This window comes from Plectropomus leopardus, chromosome 17, assembly GCF_026936395.1.
Source record: "Plectropomus leopardus strain MGB_pleo_1.0 chromosome 17, ASM2693639v1, whole genome shotgun sequence".
Lineage (NCBI taxonomy): Eukaryota > Metazoa > Chordata > Actinopteri > Perciformes > Serranidae > Plectropomus > Plectropomus leopardus.
The window spans coordinates 13,999,729-14,026,729 of NC_142192.1; the positions used below are offsets into that span (position 1 = coordinate 13,999,729).

The window sequence follows — 27,001 nt, forward strand, 5'->3', positions numbered from 1 at the left end:
TAAATATTATTAATAAAAAATGTAGCACAATTGCATGGCATCTAACACAGTATAAATATAAAAATATGGATATGTACATAAATTATATGAATATTTATTAATATTTACGTAAACATTTAATATTGCTATTAGTACCGTTCAACCAGTCAGGAGTCACTCGAATGTGTTATAATCTGACTTTGTGGTTTCTATAAAATGTCATCAAGCTTTTATGTGTCTGCGGTTCGATGCAATTTATCTTTTGCGGTGCAGAGGATTATGGGTCACAGTGGCCAAAAAAAAAGCATGCAGGTTTGCATACTGCAAAATGTGACCGGATGCAGTAGAACATTTTTGGCATACTGCATTTGTACACTATGTATTGGGGTATAATAAATATTTACTGGCAGCCTAAATAGTATGGTAGCATGGGTACTGGGACGGACAGATCATGTGGTCTAAACGTGCAGTAATTAGCCTCTTTGTTTCCTTAGCACCAAGCACATTTATTTTATTCATGCATATTTAATCCAACAAGCAATGGCTTTCTAAACATGGTATTCTGAATGTGCAAGTAGTTGGTGGAATCAAAACCTGCAGCACTTTTACACTGTGAACATTCAGGCGAACTCAGAGCAAATCAATAATTAAACGTCAAATATTTACTCTTCCCAATAGAAAAAAAAATCAAACAATGAGGTAAGGTCTCTTCTCCTATTTCTGCAAAGTTTTCTTCTGTATCTATTCATTTTTGTAATCCATATCTCAATCCATAAAATAAAGTCACAGGTCAGTTATGACTCATATGCCTCGAACACTCTACATTATGATTCACTGTCGATATGAACTGACCTTTGCTTTGAGCAATGCATCCTCTCTGCATGTATCAGCTTAGGGTACAGCACATTTGCAAAACAAAACTTCTGCGTAAAGCTTTAGAGAAACAGTCCAACTTAGGGTTTCCAACTTTGTTCTGTCAAAGACTGCTAATCCTTCTTTGATGCATACATTCAGCCCCTGCAGCTAAAGCGCTTTGCCTGCAGAAGCTGATGTAAAGTGCAGCGGCTGCGGTATCTAGACAGGGAGAGAGGATCGGCCATCCCTCTTTCTGGGTTTCTTCGTGGCACGTGTTTTGAAACACACGTCATGCTTCTCCCCAACGCAGCTAATGCTCCCTCTCCTCATTTACCACCCTGATTTCTTTATCTTTGATTTTTTTCCTTTTTTTTGTGGTATTCACTCCCACTTGTGCACTTTCACACACACACACACACACACACACACACACACACACACACGCACAAGCGCACAGCCCTTTAGAAAATCTACAATCTTTGTCTATTGAAGCCAGTTGAGCACAGAGACAAAAATAATGACAGATAATCATATCGTCTTTGTAATCTACGGCAAAGTGATGGGAGAGGAGTTGATTCAGCTGCCTTTTCCAAATCCCCAAATACTTAATTCGAGCTGTCTAATTCTGCTTGGAGTACACGAGGGGGGAACAGCAGGTCATATACGCTGCATATTCTTTCCTATTCCGGTAGCATCTGTTTTTATTAGGGAACAATGAGCATTGGAAGTTTCATGTGTTTGTAAATTTGGAGAGGAATCTGTGTCACTTGTGTCCCTTCATACCGGCATTAAAGAGATTTGTTGCATACTTTTTCATGTCCCTCGGACACCCAGAGAGTTCTTAGAAGTTGCATCTGAAGTAAAGCCACCCATAACCATCTGGTGTGTGTGTGTTTGTGCTGTAGGACTTGAAGGATGAGAAGAAGAAGGCACGGATGGCAGCAGCCAGAGCAGTGCTGGAGAAATGCACCATGATGCTGCTCACAGCCTCCAAGGTAAACAGCTGGTGCACCAACACTGGACCTCTGTTCAAGTGTTATGGAATATGTCCAGATTAAAGATTTAAGGCCTTCTCAAATTTATTTAATTTCAAGGCTTCTCAAAAGCTGCGATCGATGGTAAAACTCAGTCACATAATCATAAAAAAAACCAAAGAGATTGAATAGTCGTGGTTGTAAAACATAAAAGCAGATAGAAGTTGAAAAGAGTAGAGGAGGGCACAAGCTTTGACATTTCTCTTCAAATTCCTTTCAAAGACTTGCCTGAGGCACCCGGATTGCGAGTCGGCACGGATCAACAAGGACGCCGTGTTCCACCGGATGCGCTGTGCCTTGGAGCAGGTCATCGAGATAGTCACCGAGGCGCGGAGCTGCGGGGAGAACAAGATCCTTCCTGCCAGCATCTATAATGGCATCAAGGACTTCAAGGTAGGTTCAGAAATCGGACTTAGTAAAGGAGTCAGTGAAGTTAAAAGGATACTTTTCCGATTTCAAGCCAGCTTTGGATCAAACCAATGTGGGCTGTATGTTTGAATGAACTTTGGTGGACACACACCTCAATCTAACCAGTGCCTAGACAATCCTCCTCCTGGCAAAACACTGCAGCATGCCACATTTTTCGTCATTTGATGGAGTTTTGCTGGCTCTTGGGGCCGTTGCTGAAACTACAGGCTGTACTTCCACATTTTTGTATTACCTGCCACCCATGCCGCTGCCACTGCAGACACAAAGATTACAGCTGATAAAGAGATACACCTCCCTTCTCAAATACTACAAATTAGGGATGTTAACACTTAATCGACGATCAATTAATTGTTCGTTAAGGATTTGCTCGAGCACGTGAAATTTAATCGATTTACTATTATACATAAACAATATGTAGTCCCGTTACATTCTAGCTCTTGGTAGAATTGTGTATTTCAAAGTATGTTTCAATGACTAGCATTCCCAACCAGAGGGCGCAATGTGACTATTGCCATCTGTAAACACTGCGATTCTGTGTTCAAATACAACACGGCAACGACAACGATGCTTTACCACTTGATTAATATTTATTCAAGCGCGCTGGCCGGATCCTCCACATCCAGCAGCAGCCCGCCATCACCTCAGTGTTAGCGCGGTAGAAAAACGGGAGAAAAATAACCATGTCAGTCTACACGGTTATAGAGACAGATATGATGCCGATCAGTATGGTGGAAGGCCAAGGATTTCGGGAAATGATGCATCTGCTTGAACGAGCATACAATATCCCATCCCGAGGCACAATCACCTTGCGCATGGAAAGCAGGTACACCAGGCTAAGTCTGAGTAGCTAAGCTAGCCAGCACTGCTAGCAAGGTTAAGGTGACAACACACAGCTGGACTGCCCTTAAAACGGAAAACTACGTTACCATCACCTGCCACTACATCACCGAGGACTGGCGAGTCGCGAGTGAGGTTTTGCTCACTAGAAGCTTGCCAGGCTGGCATACAGCAGACCATCTCGCTGAAAAGTTAAAGGAGGCTGTGGAGGAGTGGTGGCTTGGCATGTGTGCACGACCACGCAAGGAACATCACCACAGCAAACGACCCCAAAGATGCTGGATCGTCGTCACAAGCATCTGGGTTTTTTAAACACCTGCACGACGACTGGATGGAAAAGCTTAACTGGTTGAGCTGGGAAAGATGTTGGGTGTGGCCATTCCGACCCCGCAGGCTGAAGGTGATGTGACAGCAACAGGAGCTGCAGCTGTGCACCAGGTCTCTGCGATGGCTCTAATTTTGGGGGAGCAATACGTCACAAGTCCCACCACTGGCGGCATGGACACGGAGGTTGAGAACTTTTTACGGGACATTACCTCATCCCTGGATACTAAGCCGACAGACTGTTGGAAAGCGAACGCGGGGAGATTCCCCAGACTGGCAAAGTTGTCAGTACCTCTGCATCCCTGCGACATCGGTACCATCTGAGCATGTTTTCAGCAGCTGGACTGATTGTGACCAGGCTGCGCTCCCGTCTCACACCCAGCCATGTGGACATGCTAATTTTCCTCAACAAGAACAAGTAGGCAGAGATATTTTTCCGTTGCAGCTTTCCATTTAGTCGTTTTCAAGCGTGTATGAGCGTGCTCCGCATGTAGGCTGTTACTCAGTGTGTTTCAAGTCTAGGCGTCTACATCTTTATGCTTTATGGGCTATGCAAAGCTGTCAGCACATATACATACTGTTGCTGTGGAAATAAAGCTTTGATTGAGGGAAAAACGCATTTGGTATTTTTTTAACCAACGCTTTATGTTGTTGGGTTTTTTTAAGCACGACTAATCGATCAATGGATCGTTAATATTAATCGATTAATTACAGTGTTTACAATTTGCAACCCTACTACAAATTCAATCAAATTGTAAAAATAGTCTGCTCATCGAATATAACTTAAGATTATGTTACTGCGCAACCTATATTTAACCTAAAATGGTTTCAGAAACATATTTTAACACCCTGCTTCATGGTAATGGCAAGAGTTCGTGAACAGGAATTGAGCACCATACTGCTTCCTGCACACTGAAAATGAAGGCTGGAAAAAAAACCAAACCCAGTAAAACTAAGCAGCAGTGATCAAATTCAAACCAAGATTCTGTACTGTTTTTTTATGGTGTCAAATGTTTTAGGAAACATGTTTTAGCTTTCCATTTAACTGTAATGAGATTAAGCCGGCCACTCTTGTCAAATGGACGAGGTTCAATTACATCAGCAAGAGCGTTTATTGGTCCGATGCATTCTGGCAGTTGTAGGTTTTCTATCTTTTGTACAAAAGTCAAAGCAACAGTCCCTTTTCTGTTTTTTCTGTTCATTCAGCACCAATTTCATAAGTATAAGAAGGCCTAGTCTCTTGATATCGGTGAAATACTTCTTTAAGTAGTTTTGAAAATGACAGTAGCATAATCTATTCATATTGACAAAGACGTGGTTTGAAGCAAAAATCCTCCTAGTTGTGCCTCTGTGGTTGGAGCAATAAGATTTTTGCATTCACTCTGTTGCAGCAGTTTCAAATGTAACTCAGAGAATCAATATTTAGGACCAGACCTATCTGTTTTATGACTTGGTTAATAGGGTTGTGTGACTCACCATAAACCTACATGACCATGACTAATCTTCTCCCTCCTTCTTGCGCACTGTGAAATGATAGAAAAACAACAAAGAAAATGTTTTGAAGGGGTCTCATGCTTCAAGATAAAAGGAGAAGAAAGTATTTTAATGAAAGGGCCTGAAGATGAATTTTGCTTTTAATAAATGGCTTCATGGCTGTTAATGGCAGAGTTTACTAAGAGCTTATGTAAACCTGTCATCTTAGGACACATAAGCAGAGTCCATCCCTTCTTTTAAAAACAGATCTTTGTTGAAAAAGAAAAGATAAAAATGCATTAGCTTTCATGTTTGTGTACTTGAGATGCTGTTTTCAGAATTTAGTGTGCACCTTTGATGGTCCAAGGTGACTCCAAGGCTAAACTCACATCCCACAATCCTTGTTATTTAAAGACTTGGTCAAGTGCATAATGATAATGAGATAATAAATTATGTATTTTTCCCCCTCAGGACATTGGTTAGTGTTGCTGCGTCAGTCTTTAAAACAATCCTTCAACTAATCCAACTCACATCCCTTATTCCTAACTCTTCCCCCTCCTGCAGTCCAGCGTGGAGTGCCTGCGGGAGAACCTGTACTCCCTGTCCCCCCAGGGCATGGGCAGCCAGCTGGAGGCGCTGGTGGAGCGGACAGAGGATTTCACTGATTCGGCCTATACCAGCCACGAGCAGCGGCAGGCCATCCTAGGTCTGTGCCAGCTGGCGCGCCAGGACACTCAACAGCTGGTGCATGCCTGGGTTGAGGCGGTATGTTGGCACGAGCAGGCACGCTCGCACAGATGCACATACACCTACAGGAATATTCATATAAACATATGCTAGCATATGAAGAATAATAAGCACCTCATCGGTAAGACACTTGTAAGTATGATGAGATGCAGAGTTATCCAAGCAAAGACGAAGACGATGTTGGTTGCATTACTGTTTTGCATTACTCTGATAAACTATGAATCAAAACCTGAGCATAGTAACAAACCTGAATGACTCCTCTTACCGAGGCTCGTTCAGCCAAGAGAGAAACATCACGTAGTGTTCCAAGTCTCTCTGCCATTCAGCAGAGTCTCCTTGGCCTTCAAAATTGATGTACTTATGAAACATAAGTCATTATGTTGCAGTTTCTCATTGGAAACATTTTTTCAGTGAGTTCACTGAGAGACTGCTGCCACATAATTGTACATTTATACATCACCTAGCTTCTACAATTGAAGGTTATCTGGAGAACTGAAAAGACCAGAACACTAAAGTTTTTAGGATTGCAGAGAACGCGTCTGAACGTGTAAATATTCTTGGGTGTTCTGCGGTGTCAAATTTGTGGTCTTGATTCTTGTTGTGGAAAGTTTTCTTTCCCATTGTTTGAAATTTTGATGCACTAAATTGTATGTTCAAATGTCCAAAGTTTTTGCATACTCAGTGCGTAACAGGTCACAAATGTAATTGGAAGGGCAAAAAATGTGCCCAAGTTCATTTTCCAATCCAGTTTTTTTCTATTGCACTTTTCCAGATAATAATGAAGGTCCGTGTGTGGGCTAGTAAAAGCATGTTGGGTGTCATGTTTTATTCTCCTCTTTCTCTCCCTCCCTCTCTCCTGTCTCACCGGAGCAGCAGTCTGTCCATGCCAAAGAAGCCACAGAGGACATGGAGGTGGCCATCCTGAAGACATGCCAGAGCGTCAGTGACCTCAGACGTGAGGTGAGCAGCAGTCTGTCTCTGCTCTGCCCGTCTGAATAGATATGCAGACACACAGACATGACTGCGATGTTTCTCTCTAGATTTTCTACCTCTGCATCCCACTTTCCTTTTTCTCATCGTCAGCTTACTTACTGTCTCTGTCAACTCAACATAATTTTGTCACCTCTGCTCTTTTTCTCTGCCTCCTCAACATCCATCTGTATTCTTGCCTCTCACTGATCCGTCTCTTCACCTGTGTTTTCTCCACCCTCCGTTACTCCCCTTTCTTCTTATACTGCTATTTAATCTCTGAATCCTCCTCCAGCTCCATAAGGTGGCAGTCGTTCGTGCCTCTGACTTGCTTAAAGTTCACGGGGAGCAGTTGCCTCTTCGGGCTCTCAAAGCAGCAGGCGCCGAGGGAAACCTGGAGGCAGTGGCGGAGTATTCACACACGCTTACCGAGCAGAAGGAGCAGCTGGTGGAGGTAGGCGGGGGACAGGGGCAAAGGGAGCAGGGTGGCTGGGGGAGGCTTGTTGGGGTTACCACCTTGTAGAGGTGTTCAACTATTCAAAAACAACTGGACAGAAATCTGTAGTGAAGTTTAGATTTAACTTTTTCCATACTTAGTCTACCTTCTCAGACAGAATAGCTGGCTTTAGGTGAGAAACATTGTTTGTCATGAGTTGCAAAGTCACTTAAAACACATTGAAATTGCTCTGCAAGCAAACACATGCAGCTTGTTACAATTGGATTGTAGACTACACTAACAGAGTCATGAAGTAGGTTTGTTATGCAAACACTGAGCAGAAAAATGCCATGCAGGCTTTGTCATGTCTTTGCTACTGGCCCGAATAAACAGAACTTACTGTACTGTTTAAAAAGAAACATTGCATAAGACTAAACGTACCCTTTTGGAAATTTTAAGATTTACTGTGCTTAAGATTAATGTACAAGGCAGAATACAAACAATGTTTTGATGTGAAACCTTGTCTTAAAGTTGCTGCCGAAAACAACACCATTAAAGTCTGTTTTCCTTCAGGCTTAAACCACAAATGAGAAACATAGATTTCTCCAGTTTTTTTGTGTAGCCAACGTCTCCTAAATTCAAATAACCAGGAAAAATCACCATGCAGTTATTTTTGCATTGAGTGGTTTTTATGGAAGTGTAATCCATTAACTTGAGGAAAAAAATCATTATTATAGAATTATAGACATTTTCATGGAAAAGATTCTGCTTTTGTTTTTCTTAATAAATGGAAACAACATTTGTTCTTTTAAAAGTTATGCGCAGAAATTTGATAATTTTTCATCAAGGGGTGAAGATTGGTCGAACAAAATTTGAAGTTGATTGAATTAATCCTGTGGGACAAATTCGCAAGTACGAGGCCAGAAATTGCCAAAAATGAGCACAAAATTCAAAATGGCCAACTTCCTGTTCGGTTTGGGGGGGGGTGGGTCTAAAAGGCTTTTTGTGCATCTTGGCATGATACAGAAGTGTACCTAGTTTTGTAATAGTAGGTGAAACTGACTATTGGGGCTACACATTAGGGGGCACTGTGGAGTCCTTTTGCCTCGCCCGTTTCCGAAATACAAAATTTTTCACCAGGCTAGACGTGCGTACAAAGTTTCATGAGTTTTTGAGCATGTTTAGATCTCCAAAAATGCAATTCATTTGGCAGAAAAAATAATAATTTCTTGCATTCCAAGAGGGTCCTTGAATGATTTGTGCTCAGGCCCTAACAAATCATCCAATTCCTGCACTATAACTTTCAACCCTCAAAGCACTTCCAGTGAATATTTTTCCCTCTATGTCTTCGGCTTCAGACGTGTCGGCTGCTGTGCCATGTGTCGGGGACAGAGCCACTGGAGATTACCTGTATACATGCTGAGGAGACCTTCCATGTCATTGGTCCACAGGTAACATTAACCCTCCAAACATTTTCTATTTGGATTTTTGTTTTCATTACTGTGTTTATATTTCCTATCGACTTGTAAGTGGCAGCAAACTGGGGAGATAGGATCGGTCTAGAGAGAAATTCAGGTTAACCTTAATTAAACCTGAGACCCACGCCATTCCATTCAACACTTTTATCGCGTGTCAATAAAGTCAAGCCAGTCACACAGTGGTCTGGGAGTGAAATCAAACCTGAGTAATATTTACACGCAGAGGGGGAGAGAAAACAGACAAATTACCTCACGTCTCCTCTGTCTACCTCCTACACCTGAGAACATGCTGTCCACCCAGCCCCCCTATCCCAGATCTAATTATGTTTGCTCTTGGAAACCATCCATGCCAGTAATTATCCAGCAATGTAGAATGTTCCCATCCTGCGGCGCGAATGTCAGGCCCCGCATGACTCTACAGTAATGACTCTGCTCCTAAGTTCAAAGGTCAACCAATCAATAATGCTGCAGTATGGGGTGGTGGTGGTGATATGTCTCTGTGTCTGCCCAAAGTAATAGAGGGGTGGCCCAGAGGGTAATTGGCTATTAAATACTACGCTGTAGGGGATGGGCATGGGGTGTGTGTGCTCCCACATCTATTTGTGTGGTGTGATTGTTTTTTCAATCTTTATTTGTCAAATGTAGTTGACAGTCAGATGTGATTGCAGATATTATAAATTGCTGCATGTATTTCAAACATATTGCAAGCTTGAACTCAGTTACACACGAATCATGCATCAGAAATGTGCTGAACCACAGTTATTAGGGATGCATGCAATGGATTTATGCCGGTCGAATCGGAATAGGAATATTTGACAATTTGTTTTGTTTTCCATATAAAGTTTTGGAGTTTGAAGGGGCTCTGTGGGAAGTTCAGTGTTACAGCAGCATTCATGTGATACAGTAGACAAGCAAACAACTGGTCGGAAATGTGCGAGATTTTTTGCCAACACTACGTATCAGACAAAAGCCAGAGACTGCAGCGTATTAACTTGTTGTGAGCTGTAATCTCACCACTTCAGTGTTAACTTTGGCAGCTATTTTAGATATACATGTAGTCTTTGTCATAGTCTTGAGATGAAAATGCTTATTACTTTTAGTCACATTTTAGTCATTTTTATCCATCATAGTTTTAGTCTAGTTTTGATCAATGAAAACTCAAAACGTTTTATTCAATGAAACTTCATGACATTTTAGTCAGGATGTTTTTTTTCTATTAAACTATTCCAGTTAGGCTAATACAGGTCTCAGAAATTAGAATCAAGGTGACAGGCTGTATAAAAAATTCATTTAGAGACAATATTGAAAAAAAAAGGTCTAAAATTCATTTTGAAAAGCTCAAAATCTCTATTTTTGTCTCAAGCACCACAAATTAATTTAAGACAACTGGGGCAGGTACATCGTAAACTCTGATTCATTGATCACACTGTGGAGAAGCAGAAAAGGTTCAGCCTGAATTCTTTCTGAATCTGCAACATGTTAGTCTGGAGGTTGAAACGCAGCTCCTTTCACAGAGTTGTTTCAATCTAAAGTTTTGGCTGTCAATGAAAACTGCGCTGACTTCAGACAGTTTACATACGGCACAGCTACTCTCACAGGTAACAGAGGCTCCTACCTGCCTTTCAAACAGCATCAAACTATAAACCTTCTTTAAACAGTCTGAGTGGAGTCCTGCAGGGACCAGATGTGAAGAGAGCCTGGTGCTCCACTGTCGTTCGCCGGCTAACAAGCGGAGCTCCTGTAAGCTGATAACGACCACCGCTGCCACTAACAAACTCCACAAATCCATCAGCAGCTCCACCATCCACAGTCACACACGGCTGCTTATTCCAAATACATCTCACAGTTCACAACCACAGCTAATGCTGCTCCATTGTTTTGCGGGCTCGAGAAACATCCTGGTGCCGACTGTTTACTGAACCTTACAGCCAGTCGGACGTCCAATCTCAAACTGCTGCTCAAATGGCATTAGCAACTAATGACGCACACTGTCATTGGCTGTTCTGTTCTCCTCTCCTACCCTCTCATTTTGAATGTCCGATAGTCCACCACTAACATTTTTATCTATTCCTGTCAACAAAAATGAAACATAGTTTCCATCATAGTTTTCATATCAAGATCTTTTTTTTTTTTTTATATCGTCCCCTATAATCTGCCGATAATATGTCGACCCTAAATATTCATGTTTTCTTTCCGGCTGGACTTTAAGCGCAGAGGATGCACAGTCTGCTAGCTTGATGTCATTGTACATAGGGAACTCCAAATTTAACAAAAAATAGCAATTTCACCAAGACTCCAGCGCATGGCTGAAACTTAAAACCGGTACAAGGCATTGCATCCAAGGCTTGGTGTATTTCATGCAGAAAGTTTTTCAAACTCGGCACAGTGGAAATCAAGGCAGTAGAATCTCACTTGCTAATCTAGAAACACAAAATCACCAAATAATGTTTTATATTACTATAAATAAAAGTTTTTGTTTTGTTTTGGGTGTTTTTCCCATTTTTCCCCCCTTCAACTCCGTTTATTTTAAAACATGTCTTAAATTTAATTCTATGTGCCATTAAAAAAGTCTTTAAAGTCCTAAGTCTAATTTTAATTGAGCTGTAGGAGCGCAGAATTATTTGAGTACTTCCACTGGTAATTTTATCTCCTACCTGCCTTTGTTATATCATGTGAGTGTAACAGTATCAAGTGTAATGAGTGCAGCAGCAGGATCGAGAGTCTGATGTGTGAACCCTAAGAGAGGAAGTCGTGTTTTACTGTCTTGCCATTGGTGTTGATTAAAGAAGATTATTCCAAGAGAACTCTAGCCCACTTATCACCCACAGCCTAGAGAGCAGAGAGTGCTATCCACCGAGAAAGTAGACTTATGAAGCTGTTAACATCGTTAAAACATTAATATTCTACATGTTAATGTCTTGGTTTAGTTTGTGTCTAGTTTTCTGTGTTTAAGCACAGTTTGAAAGGGATAGCAGCTTCAAATCTTGTGTTTTAAATTTCATTGGCCCTTTGGTTCAATTTTAGATCAACAGTGACCGTTAGACGTGTCTGTTTGGACTGGGCCGATCACTCAGCCTCTCGACACTGCACCAGCTCTGTGTCCTGAGCAATACACCCAACATGGCATAGTCGCATCCCAAAGCAGGACTAGAGTATAAGCATCTTGCTTTGGGCAGCGTCCACCAAATTGACATATGACAATGTCTATTGTGAAACATCATGATGAACCGACTCGAGAGCCACTAGCTTCATGCATTATTCGCATAATGGTCAGGAGTGAGGAATGAGACAAGAACTGAGCAATGTGTGTGTGTTTGAGAGAAAGTAACAGACAGGGAAGGAAACGTTGGGCTATTTGACACAACGTTTCTGTAAGTTATTACAAAAAATCAGTGAAAAAAAAATAAATGGATAAGTGCAGTAACAAACTTGATTGCTAAAAAGTTACCATTCACCTGGTATGTGGCAAACAGTTATTCTGGTATATAAATCAGTATTTTTGTATGAAAGGTTGGACAGACACACGTCATTTGTCCACAGATATTTTTTTTATTTTTGGACCAGGCTATATCCAGAAACAAAAGCATTCTTTCTGTCAGTTTTCTGAACACAACATTGCCAAAGCTTATAATGCTGATAATGTAACATCTGCGGTCTCTCTGTCTTCATCTGTTCTTGAATGTACGAGCAATGGGGAGCGAGGTGTAACCAGCATAGTTGGGGTTTTCTCTCAATGTACGTAACACCACTAATACATCGAAGATCTCAAGAGCTTGTGCTTGACACTGCACTTCCCAGAGTCTTCAGCAATAGACCCGTTACACGTGAAGATGATCGGATGGATGGTTATCAAGACAAAAGAAAGACAGACATACCTACTGACAGATGGAGACTGCATTTCATTTAGATAACAGCAACTGCAAGAGCAGCACCATATCTCATCCCTCTGTCTTTTAATGTGCTTCCATAGATCTGCCTGGGTGCTGACCACCTTTTTTTTAAATCTCACTCTTCTCATTCTGCTCAGATCATCTCAGCAGCCCAAACGCTGGCCCTCCACCCGTCCAGTAAGATCGCCAAGGAGAACCTGGAGGTGTTCTGCGAGGCCTGGGAGTCGCAGCTCTGTGACATGGCGCTGCTGCTGAGAGAGATCAACGACGTCTTTGAAGGCAGGCGAGGTGCGTTTTTTGTTTAGCTGATGGGTGCATTTGGGTGGGTCTCTCAGGAAGAGTGAGAAGCAGAAGCGAATACGGGCAAAATGTGCTACATTATAGTCTGCAAGAATGAAATTCTCTGAGCAAACCTTTGTGAATCATTTGGCCCTGAACACTTCAATAAGCTTAATGAAAGTTAAGGTTGAGGCAACAGCAAGCACATATCTTCAAAAAATTATAACGGACCGTGGGAAGCATTTTGTAAAAGGAACATCATTGCCATTAAACACCCATGCATTCACCGCTCCACTGTACTCCCTCTCTCTATTCATCATTGTACCAGTTACTCCAAGTGTCCAAATCTTGCAAATCTTCTGTTTATATCCTCACTGGCAGGCCTGTGCACCTATTTGTCCGTGCACTCAAATGTTTATATTGACCCCCTTCGCACGCTGAGAGCATGAGATATCTCAACGACAGGAAAAAGATGTTTGGGCATATTTCCAAGACGTGGTTCCCCTCAAGAATGTGACTTTCCCATAAAACTTGAAGTGCAGCTCAGCCGATGAAAGGATCACATCTATCACACATTTGTATTCCCGTGAAGCCAAAGTGCTGTGTTATATTGACACTGTGGAGAGATTTGCTTTTATTACTTTCTCTCAATCTTTCCCCATGAACATGACAGTAGAGTTTATGGTCTCTGTAGTGGATTGAAATGAATCATGGTGCTCGTGTTTACGATGAAAGATAAAAATGTATCAGGGGTGGACAGTGATAAAAGAAAAACAATTTCAGCACCATAATTACTGAATAAAAATAATTGCCACGTTGATTGTGTCGATATTTACAAAGTCATTCAAAGAGAAATTACACAGTTATTTTATTTCCTTAACCTTTTATTCAAATAATCACAATAATTCTCTTCTCCTAGGAGACAAAAGGCCTTATTTGTCACTTCCCAGACCCGGGGTGAGTATCGCACCATCCGTCCTCATGAATATTCCAAGCATCTGATGGTTTGTAATCCTCTGATTAATGCCTCTCTCTTTTCCAACAGAAACACTCAGCTAACTTGAAGACTGCCAAGGCTGTCAAGTTGGATGCAGAGGTACCATACACCATAAACTCCTCTGGCTTTCAGCACAATACATCACGACACGTCTTGTACCCTGTTCTGACAGCAGCGTATTCATCTCCAGGAAACTTTGTGTCACTCGCTTGAATAATCGATGGCGTTCGTATGCTAATAGGCTGCGATTTTTGCCAAGCCGGCAGGTTTTTTCACATGCTGTACCACCACAGGAAGCGGGATTATGCTGATTATAGGACTTATTATAGTGTTAACAAATGAAAATAATGGTTGCTAATATGCCTTTCTAAATTGACATCCATCATATTTCAGTCCCTCTTATCTATAATGAGTGTTTTTCTGTCTGTGTGCAGGAGCAGACAAGTATGGCCAAGCTGGGTTTGGAGCTCCGTCTGCTGTCATCAGACGTGGACACAGAGGTGGAGAAATGGGAGGAACAGGAGCATGACATCGTCCGACAGAGCCAGAGCCTGGCCAGTATGGCCTACAACATGCACCTGTTCACCAGGTGACAGAGCACCACACACTGCGTACATTACTCACTTATCAGTTTCATGATACAATATTATAGTGATTCTTTGGACGGCGATACGGTATTTGGAATCAAATAACATACGTCATATGTCATTGTATGTTTTGCCAGTCATCCATTAGTATGAGCACTTTTACATAGCATGAATTAAACTAATGGCTTGCAGAGTTTCCTTCTACTCATAGCTAAACAAATTGCATGTATTTTTTTTTTGTTTTCTTAGTCACCATTGGTTTAAGTCACTGCATCTCTCGATGCCTGAAATTGATACACATTGCTGTTACTATGTTTATTAAAAACTTTTTACAGAACAGCCTCAAAATTGAGCTTCAGATGATTTTTGAATGATAAATTAACAAATTAACTAACAAATGACTACTCAAATGAGAATCCTTCTTCATCATGAATATTACATATATTAATACAATATACAATACAATACGATTACAATTACAATACTAATACAGATATTGAAACCTTTTACCTGGGTGATACTCGTACATTATCTTTACTGGATACTTGTTTCATCTGACTGCTCAACCTTTCTAAACATGACGATATGAATCAATGTTTTGTTTTTTTTTTTTACTTTGCATGGATGATGTCGGATTGTTGATGATTAAATTGGTGCATCGATCAGGACTGATGGATTATTACACACTGCAAAGGCACGCACCTGCTCTGATTCAACTGTTCATTCATTTCAGGGCTCAACATTGTAAAGCTTCTTAAGCATCCACATGAATCTCTTTAGAGGCTTACTGTTAATGAGATTCTCGAGCCCGCCGCTATCGATATTTACCACGCATAGTTAGAGGCAGTGACAAAGTTGACTATGACTCATTCTGACAGTAAAATTGTTGCGATTCATCTAAGTCCGATTTTGTTGATTGCTGTGAATGTATTTTGTCCTCCTCTATCTCTCTCTCATTCGTGTTTCCTTTCCTCATTTTCTGTGTTTCCCATATTGATTCCCCAGAGGGGAGGGGCTGCTGAAAACAACACTAGATCTTTTTCATCAAGCCGAGGTATGTGCGTCCATGTCTGCTAATCTCTCCCCCTCTCCACCTTCTGTTCTATAATCCTCCTGTTTTACCAAAGTTGCAAATGTATGCATCTGTTGTTTCATTAAAGCAAAGACATACTGTGGCTGGCAGATCAATAGGTTAGCAAATGCCAGCAGTATCCCTTCATTCACTCCCCTCTCGCAGATCTGATCGGATGTGACTAAAACTTATCATTGTGATGGAAATATAGCACCGTGTGTTCCTGGCCACGTCAGACAAACAAGGTTGCACGGAGGAGTGTATCTATTGAAGTGGGATCATTTCCAATAATGTGGAGTAATATGTAGAATCAGGGCTCAAAATGTCAGCCAGGATTTATTCCGTTTGGGGCGTGAGACAGAGATAAGAGAGGAAGAGGAACGAGAGGGGAAAGAGACGGGAAGGCATGCTGATAAGAAGAGCCGAAAAGAAGTAAACTCTCATAATATTTCCCAACTGTGGAGGTTTTTTTTTGTTTGTTTGTTTATGTTATCGAATGTCTTCTTGGTGGAATTTTCAGAAATGATAGTTTTGCTTGGATTTGTGTAAGTTTCTTGATATTTGTCTTTTTTTCTGACTCATTCTTCAGGTTCTTTCTGAGGAGGGGCTCCAGCTGTGCTCGTCTCTTCGTACTTTTTCCACTCAGGTATATGCCGATGCAATAAATCTCTCTCGAACACACACACACACACACACACACAGACTTTAAGCCTTAATACCAACTCATGATGTACTCACATCAAACCATTTTGGACTGTGAGCAGATTGTAAAAATATAATTTCAAAGCGGAAATAGACACAACTTCTTTTCTCCCATAGCATTTCCAAGTAGCATTATCTCTTGGACTTCTGTTGCAAAGTAGGGCTGCAACTAACGATCATTTTTATTTTTTATTTAATCTTTTATTATTTTTCCAATTAACCGATTAGTCATTTGTTCTATAAATGCTGGAAAATGGTAAAAAATATCTATCAGTGTTTTCTTAAGTCAAGATGACGGCTTCAAATGTCTTGTTTTGTCCACAATCCAAAGATATTCCGTTTACTTTTCACAGAGGATCAAAGAAACCAGAAAATACTCACATTTAACAAGCTGGAATCAGAGAGTTTTGATTTTATTTTTCCGTAAAATATTACTTAAACCAATTAATCAATTAATGAAAAAAAATTAGTTGGTGATTAATTAAATAGTTGACAACTAATTGATTAATCATTATCGCTCTGTTATAAAGATTAACGGGTCACTTTCCTCAGCAACCATAGTTACTTACACTGATACTTTTTGCTAACTGGCTTTTAGCTACTGGGGAAAATAAAGTGCTTTCTTCCTCCGGTTTTGGGTGCACAGTGATTGTGTAATAAATCGAGCCTTCTTTTTCCTAGGAGATCACACCTGGTGTCTGACAGAATTGCATAGGGAAAGCAAACCAATCTAAGCATAGATGGTGTATCTACTGCATCATGCAATCAGCATTTAGTTTATATAATGATATTTTTAAACAAAAAAAAACGTGTCTAGTTCCACTTTAAACTTTAAAATATCAAGAAATATATATTTTTGTGCACTGTGTGTTCTTGCCTCTCTGGTGGCATCTGACTGACTGCAGTATAGTGATATGAATGGAAATCAGAAAAGAAGTAAGTAAAAGAAGAAGAGAAAAGAAAACAGTTTATTTTCTTTTGCTCAGAGTGAGCTGCTGGCCCATCTGTATGCACACGCGCACACACACACACACACACACACACACACAGACACAGACACACACACACACACACACACACACACACACAGACACACACACACACACACGCACACGCACACACAGACACAGACACACACACACACACACACACACACACACACACACACACACACACACACACACACAGGCACCTGCACCCCTATCCATGTTACGCCTCTCACACCCATATCACCCATTCTGGCATGCAACGCTGTCCGCCTGGCATCCACCTTATAAATCACACAGCAAGAGCAGGAAATTAAGGCTGTCACACACTTTCCCCCGTTCCTCTCTGAGTTGAGATCCAACAAACAAACGTAGCCTCTGTGCCTTCCTTCCTCTTGCCCTCCACCAACTTCTTCCCCAGGTCCTCCAAGTGTAATTAAATGGCGCTTTTTGACAGCCATTAACGGCCGCCATTTGTCACTGCTACGTCTCAGGGCGTGTGTGTTTGTGTGCATGTGTGGAGGGGGATGAGGGCGGGGGAGTTGACTGCGACCGCCCAGGACTAATTTGTAATCAGGAGGCCCGGCTCTTCAACTTGCCTCACGCTTTCTGATTAATTACATCAAACAAAGTGGTGCTAATAGAGTCCCTCTGTCTCACCCTCCACTCCCATAGTTCTTGGCACCAAACACACTTGAAGCACACCTGCGTTGCTCTTGTTGAAATTATGAGGCTATTTGTTTATATAAAGCCTGAGCAATTCAGGTTTAAGAGGTTTTATGTAGTTTTTTGTCAGTCATGAGTAGTGCTGTGCCAAATAAAAGAGCTTGTGGTTTGAGGTTGCTGGTGGCGTGTAAGTGAAGTAGACTGATGGCTCCCGTGACTGAGATGGAGGGATTAACCCAGCTGGATAACAGACTTAAGCAGTAGATCATGACCTGGCTGTTGCTGATGGATTAGATCAAGCTAAAATTTAATTTATTTCACCCTCCCCTTTTTTGGCTTTTTGTGATGCTTGATTTGTGAACAAGAGCACTGTAAATCCAGTCCAGTACATTTATCAATGTCTTAAAATATTAACCCAGTCTCCCTGGATAATACCATCATAAACCATCTCCGCTGTCCTGAAAAACATCTCTCCCCTTGTCCGTCTTTCTCTCTGTTCCAGCTGGTTGACGAGGAAAAGACTGTGGTGATGACAGAGATGGAGAAACTGGTGGCATTGTGCCAACAACTGCAGATGGGGGCCAAGACTCCTGTACAGGGCAAGACTGCCACCTTCCAGAAGGTACTCACACTACGCTTGTATGTTTTTACATTTTTTGTTTGTGTGTACACAGAAAAAAAAAAATCAATGTTGATGCCCCGAGTCTGTTTTGTTTTGTCAAATTAGTAACATCACACAGAGTGTACGCATCAGACTTGTTGTAGTTTTTTTCTTAAAAGGGATAATTAGCTCCGAAAAGCATCAAAAGAACATCCCCAACAATAGACGGGCATCACACAATAAAGCATGACTGATTGCATTACTTCATTACTGGCTACGGCATAATATTTGAGTGATCTGCGAGAAACACTATCATTGAACACAGGACACTAGATTAATGAAGGTCTGTGAGGAATTAATGAGCACCTTGGGCAGAGATGAGCTGTGTTGGGTCACCTTGCGAAAGAGGCGAAGGTTGGAATCAAAAGGACAGGATGAAGAATAGCGTGTCCTCTGCTGATTAATGAGCAGCCCTTTGATATGTATTGGCTCCCACCATCTCTCTGTCTCTCCATCCTGATGGTCACTCTATCATTCGTCACTAATGGGAGCGTGTGTGTCCATCAGGGGTCGGTAGAGCACCGACCAGGAAATGCTAAAGGGATTATCCACCATTTTATGTGGATGTACAATTGGTGTTAATGATTAACACGTTCAACTGAAGCAAAATTCTTCAGTGCGTGCTATATTGAAGGTTACAGTAGGTTACGTTTGCAGCGGTTGTTCTTCCTGCATCCAGCACGGTCACGTGTACAGTGACATAGGTGGATGCAAGGAAGAACTACAGGCTATTTCAGTTTGGGTTTCTAGTCTTTACCATTGGGAAGAGATGCTCTAGATGCTGCTCAACATCGGTTTATTTTCACTGCAAGACAGGAGCAAATCTGGCAAGAAAACACACTAATAAACTGCCCATCCACTATATTTATAAAAATAATCTAGTATCATTGCTGATGGTGGTTTTGTTTTTTAATTACGAACCGATTCCACATTTGGTCAGTTGTGTCTAAACATACAGCATGAGAGACGAGCAGACCCACACAAGCAGAGACGGAGAGAGAGAGAGAGAAGAGCAGAAAGGCAGAACAGCTTGTTGAATGGTTCATAGAAAATTCAGTGTGATCAGCCTGGCTACTGCACTAGCAATGCAAGAGAAGTTGTGGACCAGAAGCTCCTGTGCAATGCATACTGGTACATGTAGGCACTTGCATACATGGCTGTGGAGCAGAAGACATAATCTTTTTAGGCCAATAGAGCAGCAACTAAGGAATTCAATGCTTTAATTGACTACATTTCCCTGGACATCCACATAAAATTTCCTCTTGAAATTATTTGCTGATGTGCATGTGTTGGCAGGCTGCCGGGTCAAAGTGTTTGTATTTTTTTGTGAATTTGTATCCAATATGTATCCATGCCACTCCTCTCAAACAAGATCTTTATAATTTTATTTTTATTTTCTTGTCTCTAGGTGGACTCATCCATTCAGACAACCAGAGGTATCTTGACTGTGGTCCTGTCCCTGCTCCCACTCTGCAACAAGCTCAACAGAAAGGTGAAGTCTGTTAAGTTGCTGCTGATAAACCCAACATTTCCTTATTTTGCAACTTAACAATAAATGCCTTTACATAACAAAATAACGGGTGACTTTTATTGTGAAGTATGTATAGGAAATGTACAGCCCTTTTCACCAAATAAGCTGCAAATTGCAGCTTTTCTTCAATACAAGCAAAAGAACCTATACTGCAGGGAGGAAAGTAAAAGCAGTCAACAATGTGAAAAAAAGTTTCAGAGAATTTAAAATAGAGTTTCCCTATAGTGCATCAACATTATCCACCAATATACATGGAGGAGATGAAAAACACACAATGAATCTGAAGTCCACCAAATCCACATAAAACTATGAACAATTCTCATGTCGAGGACAGACATTTCATGGATAAGTAAGGATCATGTAAATCGCAGCAAGCAGCCCAGATGGTTATCAGTTCGCCTTAACATCAGTCATCAGGAGAGTAAAAGCAGAAACAGCCACAGTGAGATTTTAGATGAAGAGCTTCAGGCAATAAACTCTTGCTGCACCTCTGCAAACAGCTTACCAAATATGCCGAGCAACAACAACAAACAGCGATAGACAGAAGCAGAGATAAAGTACAAGAGTCATAACGTGGACCCTTAATAAAATGTTAAGGGACGCAGTTATGTTAACATGTTCGTAAGCACTATTAACACAGAAAGGCAACACAAAGTTAGGCAGGTTGTCAATGAAATAGCATACCCATGCAAAGCTAGCAGAAGACATAAAGCACATGTCACTCTGAACAAGCTCTCACCAGTTAAAGACTCAACTTCGAGCAGGTAGCCCTGTCCTAACAGCGATGCAAATCCCCGCAGGGCCGAGCTGTCAGGCCAAACCAAACCTAACCAAACCAAACCAAGCCAAGCCAAGCCAAGCCAAGCCAAGCGAGGCCATGACTGTCCATAAGCATCATTAGGAGATGACGACCACAGCATGTGACAATACACAGAAAATGTGGTTACTCACCCAGCAGGAGTTCAGTTAGGACAGTCCTCTGTGCACTGAAAGCGGCTCCCCTCACCAAGTCCTCTGCGGTAGATGAGACAGTCTGTCCCCCCTCCTCGCCAGAGGTGCGCTGTCTGGTCTCCCACCCGCCGCCATCGAGGCTGACGATGTTTATGCAGCTGCTAGCAAAATGTTAGCTCGGAGGCTGTAACAGTCCAAACCACACCTGTGCTAACGTGACAGCGCGGCTAGCTTAGCTAGAAACTCACAATAAACTCTGACCGACCGAAAACCATGGATGTATTATGGTGAAATCGCCGAAAACACTCTTATCTCAGAGTAGCACACACTGCCACTTCCTGTGTTTACTTAAAAACCGACAAACGTGATGTCTACACTCCGAGAAACGGCCGCAACCTCACCTGTTGGCCTCCCGCCCCCCAGCCAATCAGGAGCTAAGAAACTTGACGTTGTCTCATGACTGACCAATAAGAGCTAGGATCCAACATTTAATAAACAGGTTAGGTTTTAACATGTGTGATCAACAGTACGTTTCAAACAAACTTGTTATGCCTCATTTACTGTCTTTGGGAAACTAGCCAACTACACTATTCCCCATGTGAATGTTTACAGAGATTCAAACAGTATGTTATATGACCATACTCAGAATACATATGCCAGGATTTACTGACAAACTAACCCAGGGGATAACATACTTTTCAATATTTTACAAGCTAAGTTTCCCTTTCACTTCAACCTCTCACAGCTGACGGGAATGAGGTTTATCTTACATTAGGTTCGGGTCCATGTACTTTTTGGTCTTTGAATTTTCCTCTCAGCAACAGAAATGAAAAAAAAAGTGATCTGATTTTCATTTCAAAATACTTAAATAAAAAATTTAGTCATTTTTTGTTTTATGGGTCAGAAATGGGATATATAGAATAGAAATGCCAGTTAATTTGCTTTTTCCCTTTAAAAAAATCATTTTGTGATTTTGAAAAGAAAACCAAATGTCTAGCCTATTTGGGTTGTTTTGTTTTTTTTATTTCTGTTTCTGAAAGAAAAATCCAAAGACCAAAAATACACTGATCCATTATTACTACATTTTTAGCTGTGTGATTATGTTGTGAAGCCGAAGGCTCTTATTATATAATACTGTTATGCTGCTAATGTAGTAGAGAGCATTGAGCATAGTTGAACATGTGCAGGTATGACCAAGTGGCTGAGGGGTGGGTGGAGATTGAGATAGAGCTAATTTTCATATTATGTATGCTATAGTATGCTTGGAGCTATTCCAAGCATACTAAATGAGGCAAAGGTACAGACTCATATCTAAGCCATTTTAAGACAGGGGTCAAGGTTTTTTTTTCCATTAAAAAACTCTTAAATATGTCTTTTTGATGAACATAAGGGTTTAAACAATGCCAAGAGAGGAGCTCTAATATGAAAATATTCATCCTAGTAGCATAAAAACAGATAAAGATATAAATTAAATGTTACAGAAGAGGTCAAAAGTTTCAAAAGATGGCAAGCTCTTGAATTTTGTATCACACTGTTTCTTTTCATTCATTTCCTCTCCATGCTGCATCCACTTGCAGTACAAGTCAGAGCGGAGTAGCCTGGGTTCCCCGCAGGACTGGAGAGAGAGGCAGGATGCGTCCACACCCGTCAAAGAGGAGGGAGCTCTCAACGGAAAGAACAGCAACGGCTTTAGTGTCAAATCCTTGGAGCAGCACATGGCCGGCCTCAACCTCCTGGAGAGCAAATAATTCAGCAGTCACCTCCTTTGTCCACTATCCTCCCTCGGAGCAGCACATAGCCAACCTCACAACTCCTGAGAACAAATAAACCAGGAAATACTTCACTCCTCTCATCCTCATGCACCCACCAGAGAGTGGGCTAGAGCAGCGTGGTGAAGATTGTCGCCTCGGGTCACTCAGAGTTTGTATTTGCTGTCTGGGTGACGACGTGTGAAGTTTACTGAGGAAAAAGCAGATCCAAGCTCACTGTGCCCAGGGGCAGATTAAACCCAGGGTTACTTGTTATGGAAAACACCAGTTCCACCCCAGTCCACAAGATGGAGACAATCAGCCAACACACATGTGACTTTGCCATTTACAGTGAGCCTCCTCAAAGGGAGAGAGGGCCCGACACAAACCTGACCAGAAATCAGGGAAGACCTCCTCCTAACGCTCAGCCATACATCTGTCTTCACCATGTGCCTCTGTGTAACAAGCCTGTTTGCTTTGTGTTGTACTGTAAACGTGTTGCACATGTTAGCCAAAACGTGTTGGAGAGAAAATACAGTTAAATGGCTGAAAACCCACCATGCATGACGCCATCATCACCAAACCGTTGTGTTTGAGTCTCTTATGCTCAGTGTGTCATAGGTTTGTAATATTAACACTTGTTCTGTAATATTAGACATAGTGGTACATTTTGTCCTCAATCACTGGCACTGTACTCATCTTACTTCGACAAATAAGTATTTTAAAAGTCTACCACGTCATATGATTAATGACTACTTTCCATACAGTTTGCCATGGAATGTTAGCCATGTTAGTAACAAAATGCAAAAATCACAAATTTAATGCCAAATATGATTGTCGTCAGGAAGACGCTCTGGTCTTCAGCTTGCTACTAGTGTGAAATATTTAGCTCTTACACTTCCAGTGTCCAAAACTGGAGACTTGTTTTTATTTGGGCCTGATTTCTCCAAAACGTCAGATGATAAAGATGCTTTTGGGATGTCAGGATTTTACTTTATACAGTCCTGTTATTAAATCATATTGTGTGTATAGTTATACTCAGACATTTTTTCCTCACAAAAGAAATGAGAGATAACTCTGAACTGGCACGTGTCAGATGGAGCCTTGAAGTGTACTTGTAATGAAGACTATCATTGTGAAGCTGCCTTGTAGGCCAATATGTATTAAATGGTATTTGGCATGTATAATATGGTACTTGAAGCATAGATATATAAATATATATATATATATATACAGTGTGTATCCTAAGGTACTAGGTGAGGGTGTGACGATGACTGAGATGAGTAACACATATTAAGCTTTAGAGACGCTTTGTACAGTGCAAGAGCAGCTAAGGATGCTGGGTGGTGTAGTGGCGCTACAGATGTGAAGAAATCATAGATCTAGTTTTGGACCATCTATTCTTTTGACAGTTCAAAGGTAATAAAAGTGACACATTAAAAAAAATAAACAATATTTTTCTTAAATCACCGTTTGTTGTGTTTATTGTAGAAAAATAACTGAATATTAGTTGGGGATATTAAACAGACCACTAATTTGTCATGCTTCCCTCTGTTTCCTCATTATCCAGATTTAAAAAAGACAAGCAATAAATAAAGAACTTGAATGCTGAGTGCATCCTGAAACCTTCCTCGATTTCTGGAACAATGAAAACAACGTTTAAGCATAGAGGCACAGTGCGCACAGCTTGCATTAGATGCAGCAGTCCCTTTGAAGTCACCATGTCACTTTCCAGGATCACTTTCTCAGTCTGTTACCAAACTGGTTGGAGCGGCCAAACAGTTTTGACTTCAATAAGGCAGGAGTTCGGAGCTCCGTCATGACGGCTGAGATTGGGCAACAGTACGTTTAGAGACAACGCTCTCGAACTCCTCTCTGCTCAGGAGATTCTCTGTTATGCTCTTGCTTTCCTCAAACTTCGGCAGGATGACAGCGATGTATCCTTCAGTGGATGGCTGTTTAGATTTGATAGACAAAGCACGGTGAAAACGTTTTAAACATTATTTGGGTAAAAATAGATAAAACTTCAATGATTACAGTAAAGAAACTGTCACCTTGCAGTTATAATTAAAAATAAAGCATTTACATTTTTACAAATGTATGGCCTAAATGAAGAGTGCTTTAATTCATTAGAAACACCCATGATTCAGTTCACAGACAAACATATACATGGTACCTAGATGTGCACATCATAAGAACATTACAATGTAAAGGTAAATATATATTTACCTTTTCAAGCAGGAGAGAAGGTGTTTCTAAAATACTCTCATTGACCTCAAGCAGACGACCCCGGATGCAGCTGTAAAGATAGTTTATAGATGATAGATTTATGTGACTGATAGTGACATGCAAACATGTGAAATGTATGCCTGGAAATACATGGTTATCTCACCTGTAGATTGTGTATTCAGTTTCATCTGTGCAGGTTATCCTACACAGAGGTGCGTAATCCGTAAGGAACTGACCCCCCTATCATGAAAAAAAAATGATTGAAAGGCATTTAAAGCTAAGCTGACTCGTCAGAGATATGTGACGTGAAACTACAATGAGAACAAATTTATGTACGTGGAACAAAATCATCTGTAGCTGTGTTATGAACTTACCCGCTTGGACTTCCCGGACACTTTATTGTTCAGACGACTGCAGCAGTTACTGATCTGGTAATTGATGCTTTTGACTGCCCGCCCATTTTGAAGGATCGGATGAGTCTCTGCTAACGTGACAATGCATAGTCTGCAGAGTACACAAATTCAGAAGTGTGCATTTTAAAGCTTTTAAAGATACGAAAAGTTAGCAATATCAGTGCATGTTAGTCACTTACAGGGTGTAATTAAAGAAAGTTACACTTGTATAACTTGTGCAGCATAAACTAAGTCTTATTTATCCAGTCATATGATAAGTACTTCCAAAACATAAGCAATTTTGCCAAAATCAATATCATTGAAAATAAGTCAGTGCAAACACTCTCTGAGCAGCATGCCCAACATGTGCATTCGAACTCTGCTCAAGCAAAGGTCAAACCACACCTGCCCAGAAACGCTCAGGCGAAGAGCTATATATACATATTTGCAAAAATCCAAGTGTTTAGGAAGAACTGTGTCTACGACTGAATAAATGACACCTGGATTTATCACACATGTTGTATGAGTTTGTAAACTGATGTTTTCATATAGTTTTACTGCTGTTAAATGTGGTCTCTGTTTAAGAATGTACACCTTTTTGGATTATAGACAGAAAATCAAAGTTTTTTTGAAAAATTCAATATAACACATACGTGAATAATTGGTATATAAACAATCATTTCGGGGAGTTAAGTATTCCTTTAATAGGGAGTATCACTCAAGATCTTCATGAGGCTCAGGAAATAAAACGGCTAAATGCACGGGGTGACGTGTAAAATGGAAACCCCTGTGCACTGTATTAGGCAATCAAATTTCCTGTAATATGAGACTGTATTTGGTAATATTGTTTTATATTATTATATTTAAATATTTATGAGATATTACTAATATTGTAGTTCACCCATACACAATATTGTAAAAGCTTCCAAATCATATTAGTACAAATCATAAAGTAGCCTCAACAAAAGTTGAACATTTGAGTATTTGTTGCAAAGAGTATTTCACTTTTTACTCAATTACCATCTTAAATTACTATTGATCTACTATTGATCCAGTAATAATCAGCAGCTGGAGTTGCTACCTGTTTGAATGCTGCAGGATGCAGTGGTCCTCACACGGTTTCCCCTTCATGTCTACATAAAACAATCAAAATACATGTCAGTGTTTTAAGAACCTGCATTACGCTGAGTAATTACCAAAAATATTTAGTGCTCACTCAAGTCCAGCTAACGTTAGCTGAGTTAGCCACCGGACGGCTAACACAGCCTGAGCCACATTTCAGTGGTTTTATTTACCGGCTCTGAACCATCGAGTGTAATATCGGTCGATAACTGAAGGCGCCGTCGCTTCCGTGTCTTTCTGCTCCACGCTGTCCATCAAAAGTATTCAAAGTAAAGGTAGTAACAATGAGACTAAATTACAGAAATGTCTGAGCTTGTCCAATACTCTGCTTTGGCTTTGAGTGACGGACCGTAAACGATGCGACACCAAGCAGTCCGTCCTTCAAACAAATCCGAAAGTTTTGAGAGCAAAAAGGTTCCGGAGATTCCTCTGACTTCTCTGATGATTGTAGAGACGGATGAATTTGACACTTTGTAAATTAAATGTAGTCATCCAGGACAAAACTGAACTAATTGGTATTTTTGAAAATGACAGCAAGTACATAGTATATTAGAATAGATAAGAATATAGTGTATTTTATGATTACTACCTTGAATTTAGCGGCCCAGGCACCCTATATATTGTGTG

At 40.9% G+C, this 27,001-nt stretch overlaps 2 protein-coding genes, 1 long non-coding RNA gene and 1 pseudogene across 3 annotated transcripts in view; 2 read left to right on the top strand and 2 right to left on the bottom strand.

Moving 5' to 3' along the window:
- Nucleotides 1-21,006, bottom strand: part of LOC148186617 (uncharacterized) — a 62,867-nt gene extending 41,861 nt beyond the window's left edge. Inside the window, exon 1 of the long non-coding RNA XR_015779419.1 lies at nucleotides 20,884-21,006. This is a non-coding gene — a long non-coding RNA (uncharacterized LOC148186617). The remainder of the gene's footprint in view (nucleotides 1-20,883) is intronic.
- Nucleotides 1-24,097, top strand: part of ctnnal1 (catenin (cadherin-associated protein), alpha-like 1) — a 72,230-nt gene extending 48,133 nt beyond the window's left edge. Inside the window, exons 5-19 of the mRNA XM_042505913.2 lie at nucleotides 1,740-1,829; nucleotides 2,091-2,261; nucleotides 5,496-5,696; nucleotides 6,552-6,638; nucleotides 6,943-7,101; nucleotides 8,442-8,534; nucleotides 12,589-12,739; nucleotides 13,650-13,687; nucleotides 13,776-13,826; nucleotides 14,162-14,316; nucleotides 15,320-15,368; nucleotides 15,976-16,032; nucleotides 18,243-18,362; nucleotides 19,810-19,893; nucleotides 22,461-24,097. Of these exons, the coding sequence (XP_042361847.1) occupies nucleotides 1,740-1,829; nucleotides 2,091-2,261; nucleotides 5,496-5,696; nucleotides 6,552-6,638; nucleotides 6,943-7,101; nucleotides 8,442-8,534; nucleotides 12,589-12,739; nucleotides 13,650-13,687; nucleotides 13,776-13,826; nucleotides 14,162-14,316; nucleotides 15,320-15,368; nucleotides 15,976-16,032; nucleotides 18,243-18,362; nucleotides 19,810-19,893; nucleotides 22,461-22,631 (1,677 nt within the window). The 3' untranslated portion in view covers nucleotides 22,632-24,097. The remainder of the gene's footprint in view (nucleotides 1-1,739; nucleotides 1,830-2,090; nucleotides 2,262-5,495; nucleotides 5,697-6,551; nucleotides 6,639-6,942; nucleotides 7,102-8,441; nucleotides 8,535-12,588; nucleotides 12,740-13,649; nucleotides 13,688-13,775; nucleotides 13,827-14,161; nucleotides 14,317-15,319; nucleotides 15,369-15,975; nucleotides 16,033-18,242; nucleotides 18,363-19,809; nucleotides 19,894-22,460) is intronic.
- LOC148186618 (uncharacterized) lies at nucleotides 2,273-5,470 on the top strand (annotated as a pseudogene).
- abitram (actin binding transcription modulator) lies at nucleotides 24,098-26,765 on the bottom strand. Its single transcript, XM_042507047.2, has 6 exons — nucleotides 26,548-26,765; nucleotides 26,334-26,385; nucleotides 25,235-25,364; nucleotides 25,024-25,100; nucleotides 24,861-24,930; nucleotides 24,098-24,586 (listed from the first exon to the last, which is right to left on the bottom strand). Exons 1-6 carry the CDS (start codon nucleotides 26,627-26,629, stop codon nucleotides 24,449-24,451), a joined length of 549 nt encoding a protein of 182 aa, XP_042362981.2. The 5' UTR covers nucleotides 26,630-26,765; the 3' UTR covers nucleotides 24,098-24,448.
- Nucleotides 26,766-27,001: the final 236 nt, after the last annotated feature.

Bases quoted from the DNA above. Each gene is read 5' to 3' on its own strand.
- abitram (XM_042507047.2), bottom strand. From the start codon at position 26,629: ATGGACAGCGTGGAGCAGAAAGACACGGAAGCGACGGCGCCTTCAGTT. The intron at 25,101-25,234 runs GTAAGTTCATAA...TTTTCATGATAG, and splicing joins TGTCCGGGAAGTCCAAGCGG to GGGGGTCAGTTCCTTACGGA. The intron at 24,587-24,860 runs GTAAATATATAT...AAATCTAAACAG, and splicing joins CTTCTCTCCTGCTTGAAAAG to CCATCCACTGAAGGATACAT.